A 22,670-nucleotide genomic window follows, 5' to 3' on the forward strand; every position below is an offset into this window, starting at 1 on the left:
GGTGATGGGAAATGGGGGTGGAGTCAGTTCATCACACGTTGTCTCTGCTGCTCCTTCCTCCTCAGAGGGAAGGCTCCTCACTCTTCCCTTGCTCCAGTGTTGGGTCCCTCCCACGGGAGACAGTCCACTGTGAACTTCTCCAACATGAGTCCTTCCCACAGGCTGCAGTTCTTTATGAACTTCCCTGGCATGGGTCCTTTCTGCAGGCTGCAGTCCTTCTGGCACAGACTGCTCCAGCATGGGTCCCCCACGGGGTCACAAGTCCTTCCAGCGAACCTGCTCCAGCATGGGCTCCTCTTTCCACGGGCCACAGGTCCTGCCAGGAGCCTGCTCCAGCACGGGCTTCCCACGGGGTCACAGCCTCCTTCAGGCATCCCCCTGCTCCAGCATGGAGTCCTCCCCGGGCTGCAGGGGAATCTCTGCTCCGGCGCCTGGAGCACCTTCTCCCCGTCCTTCTTCACTGACCTGGGGGTCTGCGGGGTTGTTTCTCTCACATGTTCTCACTCCTCTCTCTGGCTGCAGTTTCTGTTCCACAGGAACTTTTTTCCCTTCTTAAATATGTTATCCCAGAGGTGCTACCACCGTCGCTGATGGGCTTGGTCTTGGCCAGCGGCGGATGCCCATCAGACGTGGGGAAAGCTTCTGGCAGCTTCTCGCAGAAGCCACCCCTGTAGCCCCTCTGCTACCAAAACCTTGCCACGCAAACCCAATACAACGAGCTGTCCGGGAGCTGGCATGGCTGGGGGCTGATAGCCTCTTGTGAACAGGACGTGCATCCAAAATAGCCCCTCCTTTCACGCAGGCTGTGGGGCAGAGATGAATAAATGCTGATTCCTGTCATTACAGGTCTGAGTCACCTTTGAATTGATGACTTCGGCTGCTTCTTTGGCATGACCAGTTTGGGTTTGTGAGCTTGGGGAAGTGGGAGTGTACAAGAACTGGTGGGTTATCTTGATGTAGCTCCCTCTTTGTAAGAGGTACAGCTCTGCCCTTGCCCTGCCTGTAAGCGCTCTGTATGCTTTAAGGAGTTACTGTAATAGCCAGAGACTTCTGAAATGAGGGATGCTGCAGACTAGGAATCTACTGCTGTTGAGATACAATGTTGTATTTCTAACCGTATGCAATAAAAACATCACAAGGATTATTGGGCCCATCGTTTCTGTGATATTGAAGCAGCTGTGATATTAGTTAGGTGCTGTGCTTTTGCAGTACCAGATTTTGCTGTCTTTTCTCACATACGTCCATGGGCTAGTGTTAATGTGTATTTCAGCAGCAGGCAGGAGAGGTTTAAGCTGATTGCTCCATAGTTTCCTTCCAAGGAAACTGCTGGATCAAAGCAAAACTGGGATGATGCACGTACAGAGGGAGAAACGAAGGTGAGCAGTTGCTAGCCTCAGGCTGAACTGCACCTTCTCTGGGACGAAGCCTTTGAGCCAGGTGCTGGCTTTTTCCTGATCAGGTGAGACCAGTGTGAGAAAGTAGTGGAGAGGAAAGACTTCACCAGAAGCCACTGGAGTCCTGCTGGTGTGTTCAGTGGTCTCTGAGCATTGCTACCCACAATGGTATTGCGGTTCTACTTTTAGTGCTGGTTTTTGGGTGGTGCTAATGACTGCTGCCCATCTCCTGTTCAATTCCTATAGGCTTCAGGGTGGAAGAGATGGATGTGGAGATGCTATAACAACTTCAGTCATCTTGTATTAAGAAATTCCCCTGGCAATAAGTCCAGTCATTATTTGGGAGGTGAAGTAATGATGGCAGACAAAGATGTGGTGCCAAGTTCGAAGGCTGTTTGTTATACACCAGTCCTTCATTTTGCTGAATATCGGTAGGTCAAATGCTTTATGTTCACTAAAATAAAACACGTCTTTCTATTCTATTAGGTAAATACTTGTTCTGGTTTGTGACATTGGAACACTTCCAGCAGTTTAAGTTAAAAAAAAATCACGTCAATGATATGTGGGTCTCTTTCTGTTATCATTCTTCTTTTCAAGGAAAAACTTCTGTATGCTTTTTCCTGTTTTCAGTATGCAGATGACTTGATTTAATAAGCATACCTCTGAAGAGTAAAGTAGTGAGAAAACCTTGACTGGCATTGCGATAGGGAAGCTCAGTTTACACTGTTTTTTCTTTTGACATCCTTGAGCTTACCTTTATTCTGACTGCACACATCTCTTTCCAAAGATTGCTTATTACTAGCAGCATTTTATCTGTTTCTAACCCTAATGTGCATCGCGTGTGACTTGTCAGATGTAACCTTCTGAAAGAAACTTTTTGTTCTGTAGAAAGTTATTAGAGATCCTGTCCAGTAGGGTGCTGAATCAAGTTATATTCAAGGTAGCTGTTAGACTTTCTCATATTCTTTGGAGAAGAACAAAAAGACTATTAGGATATTACTGTTCTCAAATAATCCATGAAAATAGCGGTTTTCCTACTGTGCAAGATAGTTTTTGGTTTGTGTTTTGTTTTTTATCTCAGCATTAAATCAAAATGCAATGCAGTAATCCTACTTCTGTAACTGATTTATTCTTTCTGTTACTACTGTGATGGGCAGGCCCAAGAGCATGGTTTTGCAGTGAGTGCTCATTCCTTCATTCTGTTATGCATAATAACAGAATCCTGCTGAAAGGGCTATAATTAGTGGTGAAATGAATAATTTTTCTCATCCTGAAACTTACCTTGTTAAAATGCTACTGACTGGACAGGTCTTACTATACTTAATATTTTGTCACTTCTTTTAAGAGTCTTCAGCTCAGTAGAATTTTTCTGACCCTGTCTAAGATGCAAAGTCTTGCAAACTAACCCATTTTTTTGGAAAGGAAAACCTCCATTCCATATGCCTGCGTTACTGGACACATTGTTTTGTACATTGCTGGCAATGCACTGATGCTGATCTAGACCTACTTAGCAGGAGGGCAAGGGCACGACAGCAAGCATGCTTGCCTTTGAGCTCAGTGAGGTTTTAGATATTTGATACGACTGTATGTGCAGCAAGCAAGGCTACTCTTTTCAGACTCCTGGAATAAGAGCATTTCTTTACTTAACAGGGTATTGCACATCTGTTGTGACTCACAGGGGCACGTAACGTCATTCAGACACAATAGAGTAACTAAAAATCCTAGGTAGCTCTAATAGCCTTTAGATGGGGCTGGAAGTTTCCTGGCAACTTCTATCTTGTTTTGAATTGCTCCTCAGAACATATATATAGAAACTTTATACTGAAACATGCTAATGCCTATTTGTGATATAAATAGTATTGTTTATATAGCCGTTAATGAATTCTCCCTGAAGCTTTTTTCTGTGAAGGTAAACCATTCCTCTGCATTACAAATGCTGAAAGACTTCATATACTACAAAAGAACAACCTGTAACAGGTATAGTTTTCTTTCTTGAGGTAAGTTCTGTGCTCAAAGCAAGGCTTCATCAAACACATTGATTCTATTATTGCTCTGTAAAGATTTGGTTCAATCTTTTTTCTTTTGTAAAAAATTAAATTAGATTGCTCTTTAATATGTGGTTACTGTATACTCGTACCTGTAGTAGGTCTCCTAAAATAAAATTAGTTCTTGTGACTTGCAAGAAGATTTCAGATGGAGTATGATTACTTAGTGTGGAAGTTCAACACGCTGTTATAAACCTTGGCTTTTACCCAGTTCTCTGTATGCTGATGGGAGTGACATCTCTAAATAGGTGAGGAGATATGATTTGGCTTATTAGCATGTGGGTGAGTGTGGGGCTGTGAAACTATATTAAAGTCCTGTCCGCTTGTGGGGTTTTACAGTAAGATTTCAGTTCTGCTTTTGGCTGTTTTTCTACCCTGCCATGTAAAGGAAAATTTTGTATCCTGCATGTTAAACAAATAGAGTTTTAAAACTGCTGTTCCTACTTTCTATATAATCTGTTTTTATAGAACATTGCTGTAACTCTACTCATTGCTTAAATAAAGTATCTGCTAAGGCTGAAATTGTTGCGGGGTAGTTGTGTACATCAGTCTATGTAATATGCCTTAATGGTTATGAACAAGATTTTATTTTGAAATGATTACTTCTATGAGTCAGATGGAAAGCTGGTCCTGAAGCTGCTTTTGGAAGCAGCATTACATTGTGCTGTTTCACTTTTAAGTGTAAACAACAAATCAGATGGCGTAAGACTTTCAGCTGGTTTATTAATACTTTAAGAGGGGGGGAATAATGGAGACAATAGAACATTTCCTTGCAGGGGTGAGCCAGAGACTTGCCACTGAATGAAGCTTGCTTCTGAAGCTGTGCTGTTCTGGGATTTAAGACCCTACTCTCACCTAAATGAACAAGAGACTTGCTGATTGCAAATGGGAACCTCTCGCATTCCCAATTTGAGTGGCTTTTCTGTCTTGTGCTATTCTCAAAGATTTCTTCAAAATTATGATATTCCTGTAAATGGCTTTCAATTTTTATGAGCTGACAACCTCCTACCAAGGATGTTTTGTTGAAAAATTGCCAGCCAACTCAGCAACTGGAAGCCAAGATACTCTGTCATTTTCCTGCTTGCTGAATTTATAGGAGGATAGTGGTGACTGTCTCTTGGGTATGCAAAACAAAAGATAGTAAGTCATTTCGGTAACATGAAAGGAGATGTTTTCTGAAATTTCGTTTTCAGATGTGGACTGACAGATGGAGGGTGATGGCAGTACTTCATTTAAACTTAAACAAAAATAATTCAGGATTTTAATAGTGACTTTGGTTTGCGGTGTCCTGTAAGTCTTAAGTACTGGGGGTTTTGTTTTTCTTTGCACTTAGTTTTTGGTTCAAGGTTTTTTATGATGGTACCTGTTCCTCCTGGCCTCTGCTTGCAGTGGAATTACAGTAAATACTGCTAATAGCAAAGTCATTTCTGCTTCTACTGACTGTAACAATCTTAAAGAGGATGTGTTTTGCCATATTTCCTACTGAGAATAAAGTTCCTGGGGTCAGGAAGAAGACAAACTTGTACTTCAATGGGGTGTGTGGGTTAATCTTTAGTTCTACTCAGAATGAAATATTGGAAATCAGCCAGAGATGGGAGGAGAGATCTTGGAGAAAGTTGCATGACACTTATCACATCACTGATATAACTTAAACAGAATATATTCTATTATATATCTAAAGTACTGTAGCATAGAAGATATTGTAGATATCATAGCCTTTTCGTCCTTTAAGGATTACCTTAAAAGAAATAATGGAATATATTGCCAGAAATTTTTACGTTTCTCCTTTTTTTCAGCAGTGATGGTATCATTTCTTTTGTCTGGGTCAAAAGGAAAAAAATAATCCAGAGCCCAGTACATGCTTACAGCATAAGCAGAAACATTAAATATTGATCTAAAATACTGGCTTTTAAAGAATGCTTAAAGAAAATCTAATGCTTTATTTCAAACTATAAGTAGCTGGTTTTTTCAGCAGTGTGTTCATTCAGCCCTGCAAATCAATTACTCATTCCCTGAGTAAAATTGACCATCTCTGAATAACTCTTTGGAATTTACTGGACTAAATCTTTGCCTTGAAAATGCAAATTTAGCAGCTTTTTTTACCTTTGGGGATTCTAAAAATAAAGAAGGGATGGTGGTCCATCTTCCCTCGTGGCTAGCTGTGCTGAGTTGGAAGACGATCAGCTTGGGAGAGCAGTTGGTTCCAGCCTTGGTGCAGGGAGCATAACTTGGCAGAGAGCACCTTGCAGAGGGGCAGCCTTTACCTTGCAACTTTTCCTTGCCTTACTTAAAATACTTCTTGAGTTTCAGTGAGAGGAATAGTGAGTTGATGGGAAGGTGGTCTAGGATGGCTGGTTGCTTCTTCTAGTGACCCCAGAAAGCTTTGAGCGCTTAAAGACATTTTCCCTGTTTAGATGGTCCAGATGGTCTTGTTATTCTAGTCAAGAGGAAAGGCAGAAAATTAAGGGGTTAAACATCCAGTTGTCTCAGCTATATTTGAAAACTTGAGAGTACAAGCAATTACATATAACATCTTTTTCAATTGTAAGGTGTATGTTCTGCAAGATACAATTTGCTGAAAACTGAGTGTGGGAAGGTGTCAGTTAAACACTTTCTTCATTAATTTTTTCATTACTCATGGGGATGCCTAAGTGAGTTCATTTCTCTTGCTTCCCTTGCATTCAGGTAACCTCCGGGGATAAGGTCATCATGTAGAAAAAGCTGCTTTAAAGTTGCCTTTTGTCTATGAGAATACATATACATATCTAAAAACCTAACAACTTAAAGTGACCAGACAGGCTTTAAAAAATGAGAAGGGAAGCAAAAGAGACTCATGAATTAATACTGTGTCAGCTTTGAAATCACGAAGCTGCAACCTGATGCTAGAATTTAGCCCTGTGCCAATCCTTTCCTCACCTCTGTTCTTGTATGTGTTTAAAGGGTTGTATGAGGAGGATGGATGTCAGACTGCTTGTCTTATTAGGGCAGGGTGCCAGGATGGAAATGCAGACCACTTCTGAAGTCTTGTGCATGTTTAGATGTTAAAATATTTTGAAGAAAATCAAGTAACCCAGCTGGGTGTTCCAGATTGAGAGATTGTGCACTACAGCTACTTACTGCATTCTTCCTTCCTGGCAGAAGTTAATTCACTTTGCTCTGGACAACAGAATTTTTCCACTGTGCTAATTCCGCTTCTGGTTTAAACTATTCTGTGATGTTAGTTGTCAGGGACATCAACTGATATTCCTACGTGTAGGTATACCCGGCCACCTTTCTGTAACCTACACTCAGTCCACTGAATTACAGCACTCTTCCCACTGCCTGAGTATCTCGTCGGACAAGAGGCCAAGTTCGTTTTTCCTTCTTTCCTCTCAGCTTGTGCTTTTAAAATCATCTAGACTTCTTTGAGCTTGAAGAAAATGATGTTAGAACATGTAGTGAAGGGGGGAGAAGAAAACAATCAATTTTTGGTACCTGTTTCTACAATAGATTCTGAAAATGAGATTTTAGTACTGTTTGCTTTCTAGTATTAGACTTACAAAACTTTTGGTAGCCGTAACTTTTTCTACTGCCTCTAGCATAATATGCAAGTTGTCACTGGAGGTGGATGGAAGTTATTGTAATAAGAAATCGGTCTTTTTCTTTCTTTCTTTCTTTCTTTCTTTGCCCAGTCGGACTAGGGAAGATTCTTTAGTTACTAAAGAAATACACTTGTCTTTGATTTTAAGGAGGCAACTTTGGTGCTACCTTATTGTCACTTAAGTGCTAGAGTTTGCAAGTTCATACTGATCACCTTTTTATTTGGATCCCTGGTAAGATTATGACATGGAGAGAGTGTTTTGAGGCTTCGTTTTGCTCTGGAACCTCCTGCTTTGCTTTGTATGTTTGAGTTCTGGTTTTGCAGAGCCAACTGATGTATTTAAGGCTTCTGCAGCACTGAGACTGGATTGTTTTAGAGTGAGGAAGGAAAAGAATTGGGCAAATGGTTGTATGTTTTCTTCTGGAGTTTGTGTTTGTTCATGAAATGCTGGGACTATTATGTTTCTGTTTCTCTTCGGAGGAGGAAACCTTGTCAATATGAATGACACTAAATTTTCCTACTTAAAAGATATTGAGGGGAGCGGGAAGAGGCTTTGTTCCAGTTTTGAGAAAATCATCTCAACTTGAGAAAAATATGCCCTCTAAGAGCTTCTGTAACTTGCTATATCTTATTCCTCATTTTTGCATGTTTATGAAATTCAGACAAGTGTGGGTTTTTAAAATATTTTAGATTATTTTATTTGCAAACCGTAGCCCCTTCTGAGTAGTGCCTAATAAGCCTGGGGATTAGATTCCTAAATGTATTTGCCTATGACCTTTTCAGTTAGAATGAAGAAAGGCTAAAAAAAAAAAAAGTACAAGCTAATCTGCTTCTAGAATAATGTCAGAGGCTGGTGCTTTTCACTTGCAAATATGGAACATAAATCTTTGCTAGTGCATGTTTACAGAAGGTCTTTATTGAGGGTTCTGAGGGTGTCAGCATATATTTTAATATTGCAGTTATTGACTTCAACTGTTAACTGGTTTTTAACTTCTAATAGATTTATTCTAAACCTAAGTAGACTGGTTTCTTTTTTAAATGTCTTGTTAGTAGGGAAAGTACAACAAGCCTTAGAAAAACTAACTGAAATACAAAGGGAGAGAATGCATGAGAGTCTGCCATTTTTAGACATTTGGCTTATAAATGCTGCAAGTAATTATGCCCTAAGTATTTGTGTATTACTTTACAGGTCTGAAGGTGAAAGTTCAAGAAGCATCAGGTATGTGTACATTGTATTCTTTCTGTCTTGATGTCTTTGTTCTAAGAAAATACTTTATTTAAAAAGCATAACTTTATTTAAAAAGCATAACTTTATTTAAAAAGTATTAAAGAGAATGAGATTTTTAAAAAATGTGGGTTTTATTGGTTCTACTTGGCATGCCATTTGTATTTTGAATAAAGGATCTTCTACCCTGGGTAAGTTCAGTAATAGATAACATGACATTTCCTGAACGCTTCAATCTCCAATATGGTTTAAGACTCATATATTAGTATTGATAATTGCAAAAGGTTATTTATAGTTATTTTCCAGTGCTTTCAATCAAAATGCATGCTCAATAGTCATTTGTATGGCAAAGCTGTGAGCCAGCTGCCTGCCAGTTTCTGGAGGCAGCGTCTGTGTTGGGGAGAAGTGCGTGTACTTGTTCAGGCTTTCTTAGTAGTCTCCCCTTCTTTACTTGTGACAGCAAGAACCTTCATCGACTCATTATTACAATACTCATTATGCGCTTGGAAGATTCAGATAATTTAGGGAATTTAATGTAATTATCAGATACTTTTAACTTATTCATTTAGTATTTTATACTTGTTACCTCAAGAGTATTTTTTTAAAACTACCTCTTTGAAAATGTGGCTGAGTCAAACTTGTAGAGCTTGTAAAAGTGCTCTAAACAGGACTGAAACGTTAAAATTACACACTTGAATCTGAATGTGTTCCACATTCATTAGACCATTACAATTAAGGAGATGCCTTGATTCTCAGGGAGTGTGACCATTGATCAATGACAACAAGGTCCGAAATATTGGCTGTGGGTTCACCATAATACCCTGCAGCTTGTTTTGGGGATTGTCAGCACTTTGCATCTAAAGACATTGTATTTTATTTCTCATTAAAAAAAAAAAAAAAAAAAGGCCAGGGCCTTCACTTGCAGAATTAAAAATCCAGTTCTTACCCATAGGTATGCAGACTATCCACAAAAACATGTGAACTGCAGAAGAATAATCGATCTGATATCAGAAAACCAGAAGTCTGTAGGAAGTGATCAAAGATCCTCTGAAATGCTTTTTTCTTACAATAGAAATCAAAATCAATATGGTATTGACCAGAGTTCAAGGCTGTGCATGGGAAGGTGGTAGCATATTTTAATATATGGCAACTGAACTGGACAAAAGATAAGCTGCTCTAGTTAAGACTGTAGTAAGATGCATGTGCTTTTTATTCCTTGGTTGTTTTTTTCTAACTCCCAGTAGGGTTGCCAATATGCTGGCAAGCTGTGGAAGGACTAATCCTGATCAGCTATTGCAAACTAAAAATAAGTCCACTAACATGTGAATTTACAGAACTATAACTGAGGTCACATTTCAACCTACAATAGTCATTCTTGTTTTGACCTGCGAGTCTCCTGTATGATTTGGTTGCTCGGGGAGGGGGGGTGGTGGAGGGTGGGGGTGTGTGGTATCACTGCTGCTGATTAAGAGTAGAGTTCATCTATTAGAGACCATATTTGGAGGTACTTGAGTAGTGTATAGGCACAGCTGAAAGCCAGTAACTGGTTTGGGTGCTACCTAAAAACTGAACATTAATAGAACTCTAGTTCTTGCTTCTAGCATGCATCTTAATGAACTAGGGTTAGTTCGTTGCAGGGGGTAGGGGTTATTTGACTGATAGGCTGAGGGGGTGGGCTGCAAGACTGATGGAATCATGTTAGTATGTCTTGCCAGATAAATTCCACACCTTACAAGAAAGGTCTGCTCAGATTTGGGCTACCTATAGAAACTGGCCATACTGCATGGGGCATATTTCTCCTGTATACGGGCTTCGGGGTTGTGATGGTGAAAATCAACACCATGTGTTCTCTACAGAAACCTGCAGGCAATCAGCATGAGTCTTGGAACGCTGATATAATCTCCTGTTTTGAGGCTGTTCAGTGAATTAATTCTGTTATTCGGCATGAACGTGAGTTACTCCGAGACAGTTCCAGACTTCTATGACAGCCTAAAATTAGGCTAACAGATGAATGCAGGAGCAGGCAACTCGAGCAGAAGGCAGAGCTGTACTCCTGAAACATTCTTTCAGTCCAGCTCTTCCATCCTCCCTCTTAAACTGTGTTTCTTCAGAGCAGAGGTGAAATGTCACTGAAGATGTGCTTGTATGTTTCTGCCTGCATGAAATCCTGGTCAGCTTTTGTCTTGCCTTGGGCAAAATCTCACTTAGCTCTTTATCTATGTCTAGGTGGCTTCTTTACATTGTGGTTAATTTGATTCATACTGTTTTCCTTTATTTCGGGCAAATGAAGATGAAATGTAATAATCTCAAATGAAATAATAAGGTCAGTCTAGGGGATAGTGCTTAAACTCTGAGGAGAAGAAATCATCATTCCTGTTCACAGAAATATCAGCAAAATATCAGCAAAATACCAGCAAATCAGTATGCTGACCATACTGTGCCAGCGTCTTCTGCCAAATTGTTCAGTTGAAGTCATGAAATAAAGTATAGTAAGAAGCTGCGAGCAGGTGAGAAGCCAGGAATAAAATGTACTGTCTCAGCATTAACTGGACAGATACCATACTGAGTGAAATTAGTTAAGGGCTTATGTTTGTTGTTAATAAGCAAAAGTATCAGGATTATAGTGTTTGACTCTCACTAGCATTAGCACTTAAGATAACAGGATCACTCCAAATAAATTCTGAGATACAACCATTTATTTTTTACCTCTTTTCTGCCAGAAGATTGTTTTGAGATCAGATGGGTGATAGTTCGGCAGGTGTTCCTCAGTCACTACACAGTTTAGGGGCTTGTTACATAGAAGCAAGATCTTTCTCTTACGTTCAGTGCTACCTGGGTATGAGATGAACCAGTGCAATAATTAACTTTTATCTCTGGGTGTCTAGCAGATGCAGAGAGAAACAGATCAGTCTCTCGAATTCAGTGTGGGTCAGAGCTGATACACTGGAGTGACAGGGGCGTTGACTTGCAGAGTAGGTCTGCTCTGAACCAGAGTCGTCATCCTCTTTTCCCCCCTCACGTCCTCTCAAACCTGCACCGTTGTCATCCTCATTGAACTTTTTAATTCTTCTAGGAGGGTCTTTTTAGGAGTTGTCTCTGAGCAGTAAATAGAAGAATCAGGATTCAAGAGGGCAGGCAAATACATACATCTTGTGGGGGGTTTTTTGGTTGTTTTGTCCCTGTCTTTTCCTCCACCCCCAAGCTGTGATACACAGCTGGGTCTGGAAGGCCGTATGAGTCTGATGCCAAATATGCCGACGTGCCTGGGACTGGGAATCCTTGGGTTCAGTTTAGTCTCTTGCAGTTGAGTGAGTGTGATCAGACTCTTGACTGAGACGCTTGTTTTGGAATAGCTGGCTTTTTTCATTCTGAAATGGAACATCCAATACAAGCAATGCCCTAGAATTTTATACTGTTCCAGAGTTGCAAAAGTTATTGCCTTGGTGGATTTGTTTTCAGTATTTTTATAGCTTGTCATAACAATCACATCTTTCGGATAAGTTTTCAAGTGCTCTGAAATGCAGTAAACACTGAATCTGACTATGCAGAGACAAGGTTGATGCAGAAAGGCAATATGATTCCAGATAATACACTGAAACAATTAAAAATCCTCTTGATTTCTTTTTCCTTTGCTTTCTCATTGTGACAAAAAGTAATAAATTATCCCATTGTGCAAGTCCTTAAAATTCTTTCTGCTTATAATATTGTTGTACTGTAATAAGCTTGCATTGGTTTCCTTTTGGTGAATGCCATGTAATTTTCAGGCCTAGGTATTTGTTAAATCTATTAATTAGCTGTCTTTGTTCACATGTTTTCAGTAGAAAATGTAATTTGTTTTACAAGCAACTTTAATATTTCGTAGTATGACCTGACAGTTACAGATGAGAATGTATATATGTAGTATAATCTATCATATCAAAGTTTGCAAGAATAGTATGTCTCAAGGTTTAGTAACTAGAAGATGTTCCTCTTACCTCTACTATGGACCTTGTGTGTTTAATGAACACAAGGCAACCGAATAGAGGATTCAAGCAGTGCATAAGGTGCAGAGGGACTCAAAAGATCAGTAAGCATCTCTGACTAGCAAACCTCTAAAACCTGCCCAGAAACAATACCTCTAGTCTGGCTTTCCCTCTTTTCCCATTTTTATTCTTTTAAGAAATTAATAGTAGTATGAACAGCTTAAAGATGTTAAGATTTAATTAACCATTTCCCTTGGTATTCCTTTGCTGCTTTTCTGCCAGTAAAATAGGTGAGATGAATTACATTTGAGTTGGCTGTAGCTACTCCACACAACGGTTCCATGATATTCCTGGTGTAATACTTTTGCTGCCGCTGGTGCTTTGGTCATCGTCAGCAGCACAGAGCACCTCTCGGACCTTGTCCCAGCAGCCATCCTGTGCAAAATACGTCTTCAGTCAGACCACTGGCATTGACCTGGCCTCTTTAGGTTTTTTGTTCCTTCCCAGTTGTGTGCTTTTCAAAGGAGAAATGAAGTACAAAATGGGGTAAGCTATTGGTAACAATACTGCATAAAAGCAGAGGGTTCTTGTGGCTCCTGAACTGAGAGGTGCCAAGGCTATTGTCAAAAAAAATGCGGTGTTCTGTGAATACCCACGTAATTTAAGAAATATGCAGAGAAAGAGGGGAGAGCCTGAAGGTTAGTTGAAGAAGAAGAAGAAGAAGAAAAAAGAGGGCAGCTGAAGTACTAGCTGTGGAGAAAACATCAGCTGAACCAAAAGAAAAGTCTCAGTCTGTAATTCTTCTGAGTATGTAAATAGGTGGTGGACATGGAAAGTTTTGTGTCTGTTGAGGATCATGCGGAAAGGCTAATTTCTTGTAAAGGTGTACATTAGATTAAGTGGAAAAGTAATTGTCTAATTTACTTTAGAGCAGGAAAGAATTGTAGAATATCAGTCTCGTTCTGTGCTGCGTGGAGAGTGGGAGGAATGGCTGTTAAACAGACCTTGACAAACTGCACTTACTGAGCCAGAGAGAAAGTCCAGCAGGAAGCAAAGTTTGGGGGGTTTGTTTTGTTTTACCCCAGTAAAATCTACTTTAACAGTGTGACTCAGCCTCCTTTCTGATAACCTGCAAAGTACAGGTTTTGGGGAATTAAAGACAGATAAACTTGTAAAACTAATTTTCAAGTTCAAATCTATTGCTTTGCAATCTAAACAACCCATTGACTACATGTAAACAGGGCCTTTTCGGGCTGGTTTTAATCATTCAATTAAGACTTTTCTACAGTTTTATAACCAGTCCTTAAAATGTGCAAAATCACCATTTGTTACTAATTTAAAAAACAACAAAAAAATTTCCTGCAACAGATTTCTACATAAATGTCAGGCTGACCCTCTACAGTGGAGTGGAATATGATGACTTTCTTGATGTTAATTAAAATTAGTTTTATGACTGCTAACAGAAATAAAGTATATGGAAACAGCTTCTAGTAGCTGAGATGGTTATGGAGTTGCCAATGGCATTAAAATTACAAAGCTTTAATCTGAATTTCAGAATGAAAGGACAGCAATATGTTCATCAAGTCAGAAATGTTTCTGTGTCATCTTTAATAGTTAACTCTACACTTATGATGCTATAAAAAAAAAAAATTTCCTAAAAATGGTATGAAACATCTGCTTTTACAGAATAAATAAGTGAAACTAAAAAAAAAAAAGTGAAATAAGATTGGGAGTACATATTCATATTTCTTCTTAAAAATCTGTCATCCTGTGTAACTTGGAATCATGCGAGCAGTGTGCTGTAACGTACATGATTTTCCAGGAGTAGGAGATGGTATTGATATAAAAGTCTTTGTACAGAGTGCTCAAATCAACACTCCGTTTGTGGCTTCAGGTCTTGGTCATCTCCCTTAACAATATGGGCAATTTATCCTTTTTACCACACACTACATGCTCTCTGTGTATATACTCTTGACAAATATTTTGTAGTTGAGTGACTTCATTGGATGAAGTACTGTCATTCATCCCTTCGTGCTTCAGTTTTGGACTGTGAGTTGCTACCTTAGGTACAGCAGATACTCGTCTGGGTAAGCCAGGATTGCTCAGGAAGGAATTCTGACAGAGAAATCTTCTTGAAGAAGAGATGGCTGCGAATAGAGAGTACCACAGCATTGCCAGCTTGTTTCAGGGATTAGGGCCCAAGTCCCAGGAATACTGTACGGGCAGAAGAGCTTCATGCTGAAATGGTAACTGAGAGAGGAGGGTGCCGGTGAGGTGCCCGAACCACAGAGTCGGTGATGTAGCGATGAGCAGATTTTCTGATTTCAATCCCACTGTCTTGCCCAAGAGACTTAAGCTGTATCCCCGTGTTTAATTGTGCACTTTAACCGCACTTTGGGAATTGATATTTAAAACAACAGAATGTTAAATTCTAGCTTTAGATAAAATTACAACAGTAGTGAAGGCTAGAGATGTAAGCACTAGTGTATGAGCTTTCTTAAAAGGGGAGGAGTAGCTTCTGAGTAGGTCTTCTCTTTAGTAACACACATCTCTTGTTGACATCTTAGATTAAGCTATTATTATTAAACAACTGTAATTGTTTTTTCCAGATATTCTTGGAGCCGTTGAAAACAAATTAGCCCTATATTGTCTGTTCTGAAATCTTGTGCCAGCATTCCTGTTTATATGCAACTAGAATGTCTATTCTGCCCTTTTGACTGCTAGAGGAGTACATGCTTATCTGTAGGAATTAACACCAGACTGGATTTATTTTCCCCCCAGATTTTTTATTAGGGTTATACCTTAGAAATTGTTTTATGAAATGATATGTGAAGGATTAGCAAAGCTTACTAAAATCAATAATTGGTAGAATCCAAAGCGCTCAGCAGATTTCTCATAAACTGTTTCTGCTAAGCTCTAGCGTTGCTTTGAACTTGTCTGTAAAAGGCTCTTCAGGCTTGATAATCATTTAAGTTTTTAACTAGTTATAAATCTGGCAGATAATTGAAAGCTCTTTCCCAGCTGTACAGCAACCTCAGTGATGTCTTGTAGTGTTACCTGTCAGACCACTCAGAACTTAATTTCTAATTGGGAGAGGAACTGGAAGGAAAAAAAAAATTTAAAAATCTGGTAAAAACAATGAAGTCCACTGTCAAAGACTGGTAGATGTTTGGATGGTAGTAAAAATAGATGAACTCTGAATTACGCATACTAAACACCATTCACCATTTTGCCATTGGTGAAAGTTCTATTGAAATGAATTGATAGTAAAATTAAATATATATTGCTGTGTGACAGTGCTATGTGACATGTATAGGATGTGAATGCCCTCACAATACAAGGTGAATAAATTGTATTAATGGTGAAAGTTCATGATTAAACAGGAATTTTTGCTCTCTTCCTTATTGCTTCAGTAAGGCTTGTCTCTAAGAGGTGGTAAGAAGGCAACAACTTGTGTGCAAGGAGGACAATTTTCGTAGATGTTGCTCTTTCTCTGCACAACCACGTTAACTTCAGTGGTGTGAGCTGGTGGTTGATGACAGTCTTTCCCCATCAGCCTTGTGAGAAAAGCCACAAGTTTCTTTGACAAGGGAAATGGACAAACAGAGGTTTGGATGATGTTTGCAAGACGCTTGCCAAGCTGGAAGAGGAGAAGGTGATACTGCTTCGTGTATCTAGAGTTTTGCATCACTGTTTTTAGTGCACTAATATATCTGAAACCACCATGTGGCCTACACCCTCCACCACGCTCTTCCTGGGATACTGTGAACTGTTTCATCAGAGATTTTGAATGGTTACAGAGAGCAGAACATGGCCATATATATGCTTTAGCTGACAAGGAGTCATTGTTTGAGCTCTGTAATATGGTTTTCACAAATTTTTGACTTTGAGCTCTTTATACTCTGAAGTGGAATGAACTCAAACTAGCAAATCTTTTTCCTCAAGTGTAATTGCATTCAGTACAACAAAGTACCTTGGCAGTGTTAGTAGTGGCATTTTAGGCACTTGATTTTTGGGAAAGGGATTATGGAAAATGGTTGTGAACTTGTCACGAAACGGAGTGGTTTGGACAGCTTAAAGAATCCTCTCCAATGGTATTAGTAAAAATTATTTAATAGGCATTTATATAAAAGTGCAACTTCACAGAATTCAATGGCAAGGTTCGCTCTATTACTTAATACATGGATGAAATGCACAAAGGAAAATCAAGTCAGAATCAAACTAAAATTATGTATACAGAGACTGAAGACACAATAGGGTAAAAGAAACATACAAAGGAAAATTGAGTTAGAATTGATTTCTCATGATGGGAGACTGAACCTCCCGTTGAGTCATGAGGTTCAGAGGAGACCCCCTTGCTTTCTAAACTCCTGTCGGAGTCTAGGTGCAACTGGATCAACTCCTAGTCTCAGACTTGTGCAGTGGTTTATATCTAAAGAGATTATGAGTATAATAGCAGCCTGAGATTCATTCACAGTCAAATAAAGTTCATGACAGTAATTTAAGTATAGATTTGAAAAGCAATATTTGTAATATACTTGCTGTAGAGTATTCAGGTTAATACACACATGCATAAACACACTAAGAGATATACATAAGCAAGTAAAAGAGGTATACCTCTTAAAAATTCTCCTTGAGTTCAGTGAAAATACTCACATCAAATGCTTCAGGATCTTTCTCAACGGGCGAAGGGGTTGAGCCTCAAGGAGCGGAGAGTATCAGCCCAAGTCTTGTTGGCTTTCGGCAGCAGACCGCTAATCTCCGCAAACTGATAAGTTTGTGAGCTCTGAGAGGCGTCCCACTCGGAGGGAGATGCTGGTCGCAGCCTGCTGCAGTCCAGGAGAGCTCAAAAGATCTCACTTAGTACCACTGTTCATAGGTTTGGGAGATGATTGGCTTTAGTCATCAGCAAATGACTGGAACCCCAGCTGCGCTGGTACCGTTTCGCATGAGTTACGATTCAGATAAGGAAGGCTCCAGGGCTGTCAGAGAATGGCATAAGATTCGGATATGGGATGCCCCAAGGCTGTCAGGAGAGGACTAAGATATGTCCCAAGGTTGTCAGGAGAGAACTAATTACCTCTACACCCATCCCCCACCTCTGCCAGGCAGCAGGAGTCCTCGGAATGGTCAGTATGACTCCCTGTCTTGGCCATGCGAGAGTTCCTGGTATGGGCAAGGGACACTTAACCGCCCAACTCACAACACTTATGCTAAGGCCTAGCGAGACTTCCCGAGTTCATAGATCATCCCAGTGAGGGGGAAAAAATAAATGCACCACCACAGAACTGGAACTAGACCTTGAGGATTTCCTGGTGATACAGAGTGCCTTAATTTTTTTTTAAGTAGCCAATTTGAGGTGTTTTAAACCTTTGATTTTCAAAAATGGTTGAGTATGTATACCTCAACAATTGGTCAAAGTGTTTCAAATTATGTATCTGTCAAGCAGAATTACTAATATATTAAAAAAAAAACCCTTGCCAGTCCAGTATTGATAGAGTGACATTTTAGCATTGAGCAGCTACAATAGTAGATGTTTTACTTAGTAAAATTTCAGAAAGTTAACAGTGTTAATGCGAGAAGCATATCCCTTATTTCATAAACCTTCTATTGTTTTTATACATCCTCTGTCAGAAGAAGAAAAACAAGAAAAACACAAGAGTAATACTGTGCTTTTTTTGAGGTGGTTTAGTCACGAAGCGAGTTAACTGAGTTCTAGTTCTCAGGCAATACAGCCAAAATCATATTATTGCCTCAAAGTATAATGTGTAACTGCATGATAGTGCTAGCTAGTAGGAGGAATATGGTTGAGGGGACCTCTTTAACCTGACAGTCTTCAAAAGAAGTCCATGATTCTGTGCTTCATGTAGTAAGGTTTTATTTTTCTGGATTGCTTTTCAACATGTTGAAGAATCTTTAGGCATATCATAATGTTTCATGACTCAAAAGCTCAGGTACTGCAAATTATTCTAAGCATCACAGGCATGACACCATCTATGTTTTGTAGAAAAAAATGTTCTGCGTGAATGAAGCTGGCCCCCCCCCTTAATACTCTAAACTCAATTGGCAAGAAAATATGATAGCATTGTACTGATAGGTGAATCGAAGGGAAAAGGGCTGATTTTTTTTTCACAATAGTTGTGTAAACACAGGTAGGCGTCTGTTTGCAATTTAATGAAATATTTGCATCAGACAATGTATTATACTAATATTTTGACTTCTGAATTACTAAGATCCCGATTTTTCTACTGAAGTAGAATCAAGTCTTGCTAAAAACTGGATACCATCCAGGTGGATAAACTAGCATATGCAAGCATTTTGTCTAAAATTATTTCCACTGGAAATAGACAGCTGTAATTTATGTAAGTTTATAAGTGCTGATTGTGCTCAATAGAATTCTCTTGACAGGCTGGCAGTTGTTGAATCTGCAATCTCGAAAAGACAAAGCTTTGTAAGTGGTTTCACATTAATTCAATGCAGCCAATTTTTATACCCAATTCTTGAAGGAGTGTTCATGTTTGTAAGCAGTCCCGTTGGTTACTATGTAAGATAAGGCTTGCTTAATGAGCAACACGTGTGCACAACTTAATTCAGGAAGTTGAGTGCTTGTAGTGCCACAGGATTTCTCTTTTGTGTAGATAGAGTAGTTTGAATTTCCTTCATGATTTTGCCATTCTCTTGCTTTTGTTCTTTTCTGTTGGAATTCACATGAAAAGCTGGCTAAATCGAAGGCATAGAATATGAGTATAAAGAATGAAAAAACATAGAATATCTTACACTTTCTGCATGCTTCATAATGTTCTTCAGGGGCTTTGCTTAAAGTTGGTTCTGGAGCATCTGCTGAGCAGCTTGTAATTACCTGGCTGTATTCCTGTTTTTATGCCCTCACTCTAGTCAAGACAAGCAGGAGTAGTCTGCGTTTTGAGTAGAATTTAGCACATCTCTTAGCTGTTTGGTGGGGCAATGAGAATCACCTCTAAATGAGCTAGTGTCTTAGTGAGGCAAAGACATCCTGCTATGCAGCTTGTACTAAAGGAAGTCACTTTATGGCTTCTCTTTAAATCTGCTTTTCAGAAGAACCTAGAATGTGTGTACCCTTGAAACACAAAGCTTTCCCTGGTCTGCGTTGTAGGCTGAGAGATGTCGACTACTTCAGTTGCACGTACAACCGGCTGAGGGATTTCATTTTTGGAAAACAGAATTGTTGCACAGTGAGTCCAACAGAACCACTTCTACTATAGCTGTTGCACAAGTTCCAGAGGAGGACAGGGTATGATCTGAAGTAGGCCTATCGTATGAATTTAAACTAGTTTTGGGTTTTTGTTGTTGTTTTTTTTGTTTTGTTTTGTTTTTTTTTTAATGGAGATGTGATTGTATTCATGTGGGCCTGTGAGGACAGGAATAAAATCTGACTTTAGGAATGGAATTAACTGGCATACTTTTCTTTCTACACTGAAAATCATCTACACTAACTATTGGAAATCCATGTGTATGTGCAAACTGATAGGATCATGAGTAGAAGACAATGAGTTCTGTTAATGATTTTATGCACTGGTGAAAAAAATCTCTGCTTTCTTGCACGTAATCTGTTTCTTTCAAACAAATTAATGTATTAGGTATTTATAGATAGGACTTTAAGCCAAAAGTACCTTTGGTTCAGATGCAATGCAGCAATTTTTATGTAGTAGTCTGCACATAGACAACTTAAAATCAAATAAGAGAGAACCTTCATACTTTTTCTTTCTAATCTCATTGCTTTACGCAAGTAGTCATGGTTAGATTAATTCTTTCCAACAGAAAAATATGCAGCAAAAAATAGATCTGTAAAAACCTACTGATAACTTTAAAGGCCCTTTTTTCCTTTTTGCTTCTTTAATCTGTATTCTAGGTAGTTTTATGCCTCGGTGTAATTCAAGAATGATCCTTGGTCTAGGAATTAACCATGATTTAGATATCTGGTTCCTCATCTGAGCTGTTTTAATGATGCTTTTGGAAGTATTCCAGTAAGTGCAATTGCAAGTAAATGGAAGATGAAGTAAGCAAACGATGTACTGGGGAAACTGAGAACAGAATAGTATGTTAATAAAAACATAAAAGAATGTTTTAGGTTATCACAGTACAGAAGAAAAATGAATTTCCTAGAATACACATTATAAATAATTGGAATCAAGACTAAAGCTTCAGTTGTGATGCAACTGCTTCCTAGGAGCTATGATAAGTACGTTGGAGTGGTTGACAATGTGTGTTTATGGCTGAGGTGGTGATTGTTGGTTGTGTTTTTCCTGCAGTTCTCACTCTGCTTTCTGGAGAAAGAGAAAAGTCAATTTTTGTGGTGATTTTACAGAGCTCACCATAGCTTTCTCCCTATTCAGAGAGTTCTCAGAGGCTCTGAACTTGCGGTGGCAGTGCACTCCCTTTTAGGGGCATGGAAAGGACACCACTAACAGAGTTCCCTGGCAAAAAACTGCCATGGATGTTGTTGCACTAATACTGCCCATGAAACTTAAATAAAAAATTTGTTTGTGTTGGGTAGATGGAGGAGTAGAAGGGGAACAGGAGGAGCAGATGCCAGTGGAAGTCAGGAGGTGCTGCTTGTGGGGTTACCGTCCTCACGGCCACGTTCAAGTCCTTAAACCCCGCAGGCTGGGACTCCTGCTGACTTTTGAAAGGAGGAAACCGTTTCTTACAGTTTTTTATAAACTGCTCTGAACTGCTGGGCAAAAGAAGACTTGGGATCTAAGTATGTGATATCTTTGGATTGGTTATAATTAAGACTGCTCGAATGACCGGTCACTCACATCACCAGTACCTTAATTTGTATTTTACCAAAATGTAACCAGCTTTACCATTACAAAATCTGTTTTCCCTGTGGTAGGAGAAGTGTCAATAGTTCGAACCTGTGCATTGTATATATTAAAAGCTACTATGTCAGCCTCTTGGCCACCTTTGGAAAGTACCTTCAGAGTTGATATATGGGATACACAAGATGAATCTGAAGAGATTTTGTCCGTTGTCTGACGTGGACAATAATGAGAAAGGATCAGGTGTCAGTTTGTTGTGTGCCACTACAGTCCTAACAAAAGCTGTGTGTGAATTTGACTGTGCCACCTTTTGGGCAGCTAAATGTTGTTATGGGAAGCAAGTTATAGAGAGTGGGTATTTCCAGCATGTCCTGTAGAGAAAAACTAGCTGATTTTGAATGAATAGTAATATTTAGTTAATAAATATGTGAAAACTTTATTCCAAAATCTACTTAGAATTTTTCAATATTATTTGGCTTTAAAAGTAAAAGGAAACTTTTAAGCAAGATCAGGACTGATTTTTATGTACTTAAGGTTTGGGGTTTTTTTTTTCCTCTACAAACACAACAATGTGGCTACCTGCACAAGACTGTAATTGAGAGACCAAGAAAGGTCAGCGTTGTATCAGTCCCTTTTCTAATCCATACGGTAAAGAGACAAGGACATCCTTTTCTAAGTTTGTGGGGTTTGGATTGGGTTTTTTGGTGACTTTGATTTTCCTTTTTTTATACTTTGATAAATCTTCAAATTTCCTCACACTGTTGCTGCATGAACATTCCCCATTTGCTAGGGTCGGGCGAGAGGTTTCTGCAGTGGAATATGGGAATTTTAAGTTGCCATTAGAGATTTCTGAGATGTTTCTAGTTATGTGCTTTCCAGTATTAGGAAAGAGAATCCATGTAGCTATATCAGGCATATAAACAAATTGTGCCTCTGGCCAAAGGTTTCCCAGTCCAAGTTGCAGTAGCCATTAAGAAGAGATGTCTTAGACTAACGTGCCCATACAGGGAACCATAAGACTTTAAACTGGAAGAGAGAAGGAAAAAAAAGCATTTACATATATAATTGATGATTTCAACCTATTGTGCTCAGCATAACAGGGTATAAAGTATCTTGGCCAGTTGACTTTATTACTATGTATTTAATGTTTCAGCTCAATTTTAAATTTCTCTATCTCTCCTGGAGCATATTCTTGTACTGTTTGAAATCAAGATCCCAAAGAATGAAAATGTTTATGTAGTCAATGGGATTCTAATTAGCCAAGTGTTAGTGATGGGGGATTTTTATGGTTTTTAATTTAAATGAGCTGTGAACAAACTTGGGGAAAAAAAAAAATCTATAGGCATCTTATGATGAAGGGCAGAAAGGGCAAATGTTTCTATGGTCTAAGTAATAAAACAATAGACACAAACCTTACCTTGCTGAATAGCAAAGAAAAAACAGTAGAGTAATTTTTTAAAAATTCAGAATGTAGTGAACTTCTTATTTCCTCCAAATAATGAGTTTCCTGCAGGAAAGAATAGCAGAAAAGGACAAAGGGCCTTAGCAGTGATGTGCCTGCTCTGTCGTTTTTAATCTGTTGCATGCATGGTGTGCACTTGGAGGCAGACTTGTGAACTGATGAACAAAAATGTTTTTAAAAAAGCATAGTGTGCTGAGCTTG

At 39.1% G+C, this 22,670-nt stretch overlaps 1 protein-coding gene across 1 annotated transcript in view; it reads left to right on the forward strand.

The window, feature by feature from the left end:
• LOC104842220 (IQ motif and SEC7 domain-containing protein 3-like) overlaps positions 1–22,670 on the forward strand; it is a 176,807-nt gene that overhangs the window by 67,703 nt on the left and 86,434 nt on the right. The window contains exon 2 of the mRNA XM_010584416.1: positions 8,209–8,238. Within this exon, the coding sequence (XP_010582718.1) occupies positions 8,209–8,238 (30 nt within the window). The remainder of the gene's footprint in view (positions 1–8,208; positions 8,239–22,670) is intronic.

This window comes from Haliaeetus leucocephalus, unplaced genomic scaffold, assembly GCF_000737465.1.
Source record: "Haliaeetus leucocephalus isolate CR32 unplaced genomic scaffold, Haliaeetus_leucocephalus-4.0 Scaffold984, whole genome shotgun sequence".
In the NCBI taxonomy this organism is placed as follows: Eukaryota; Metazoa; Chordata; class Aves; order Accipitriformes; family Accipitridae; genus Haliaeetus; species Haliaeetus leucocephalus.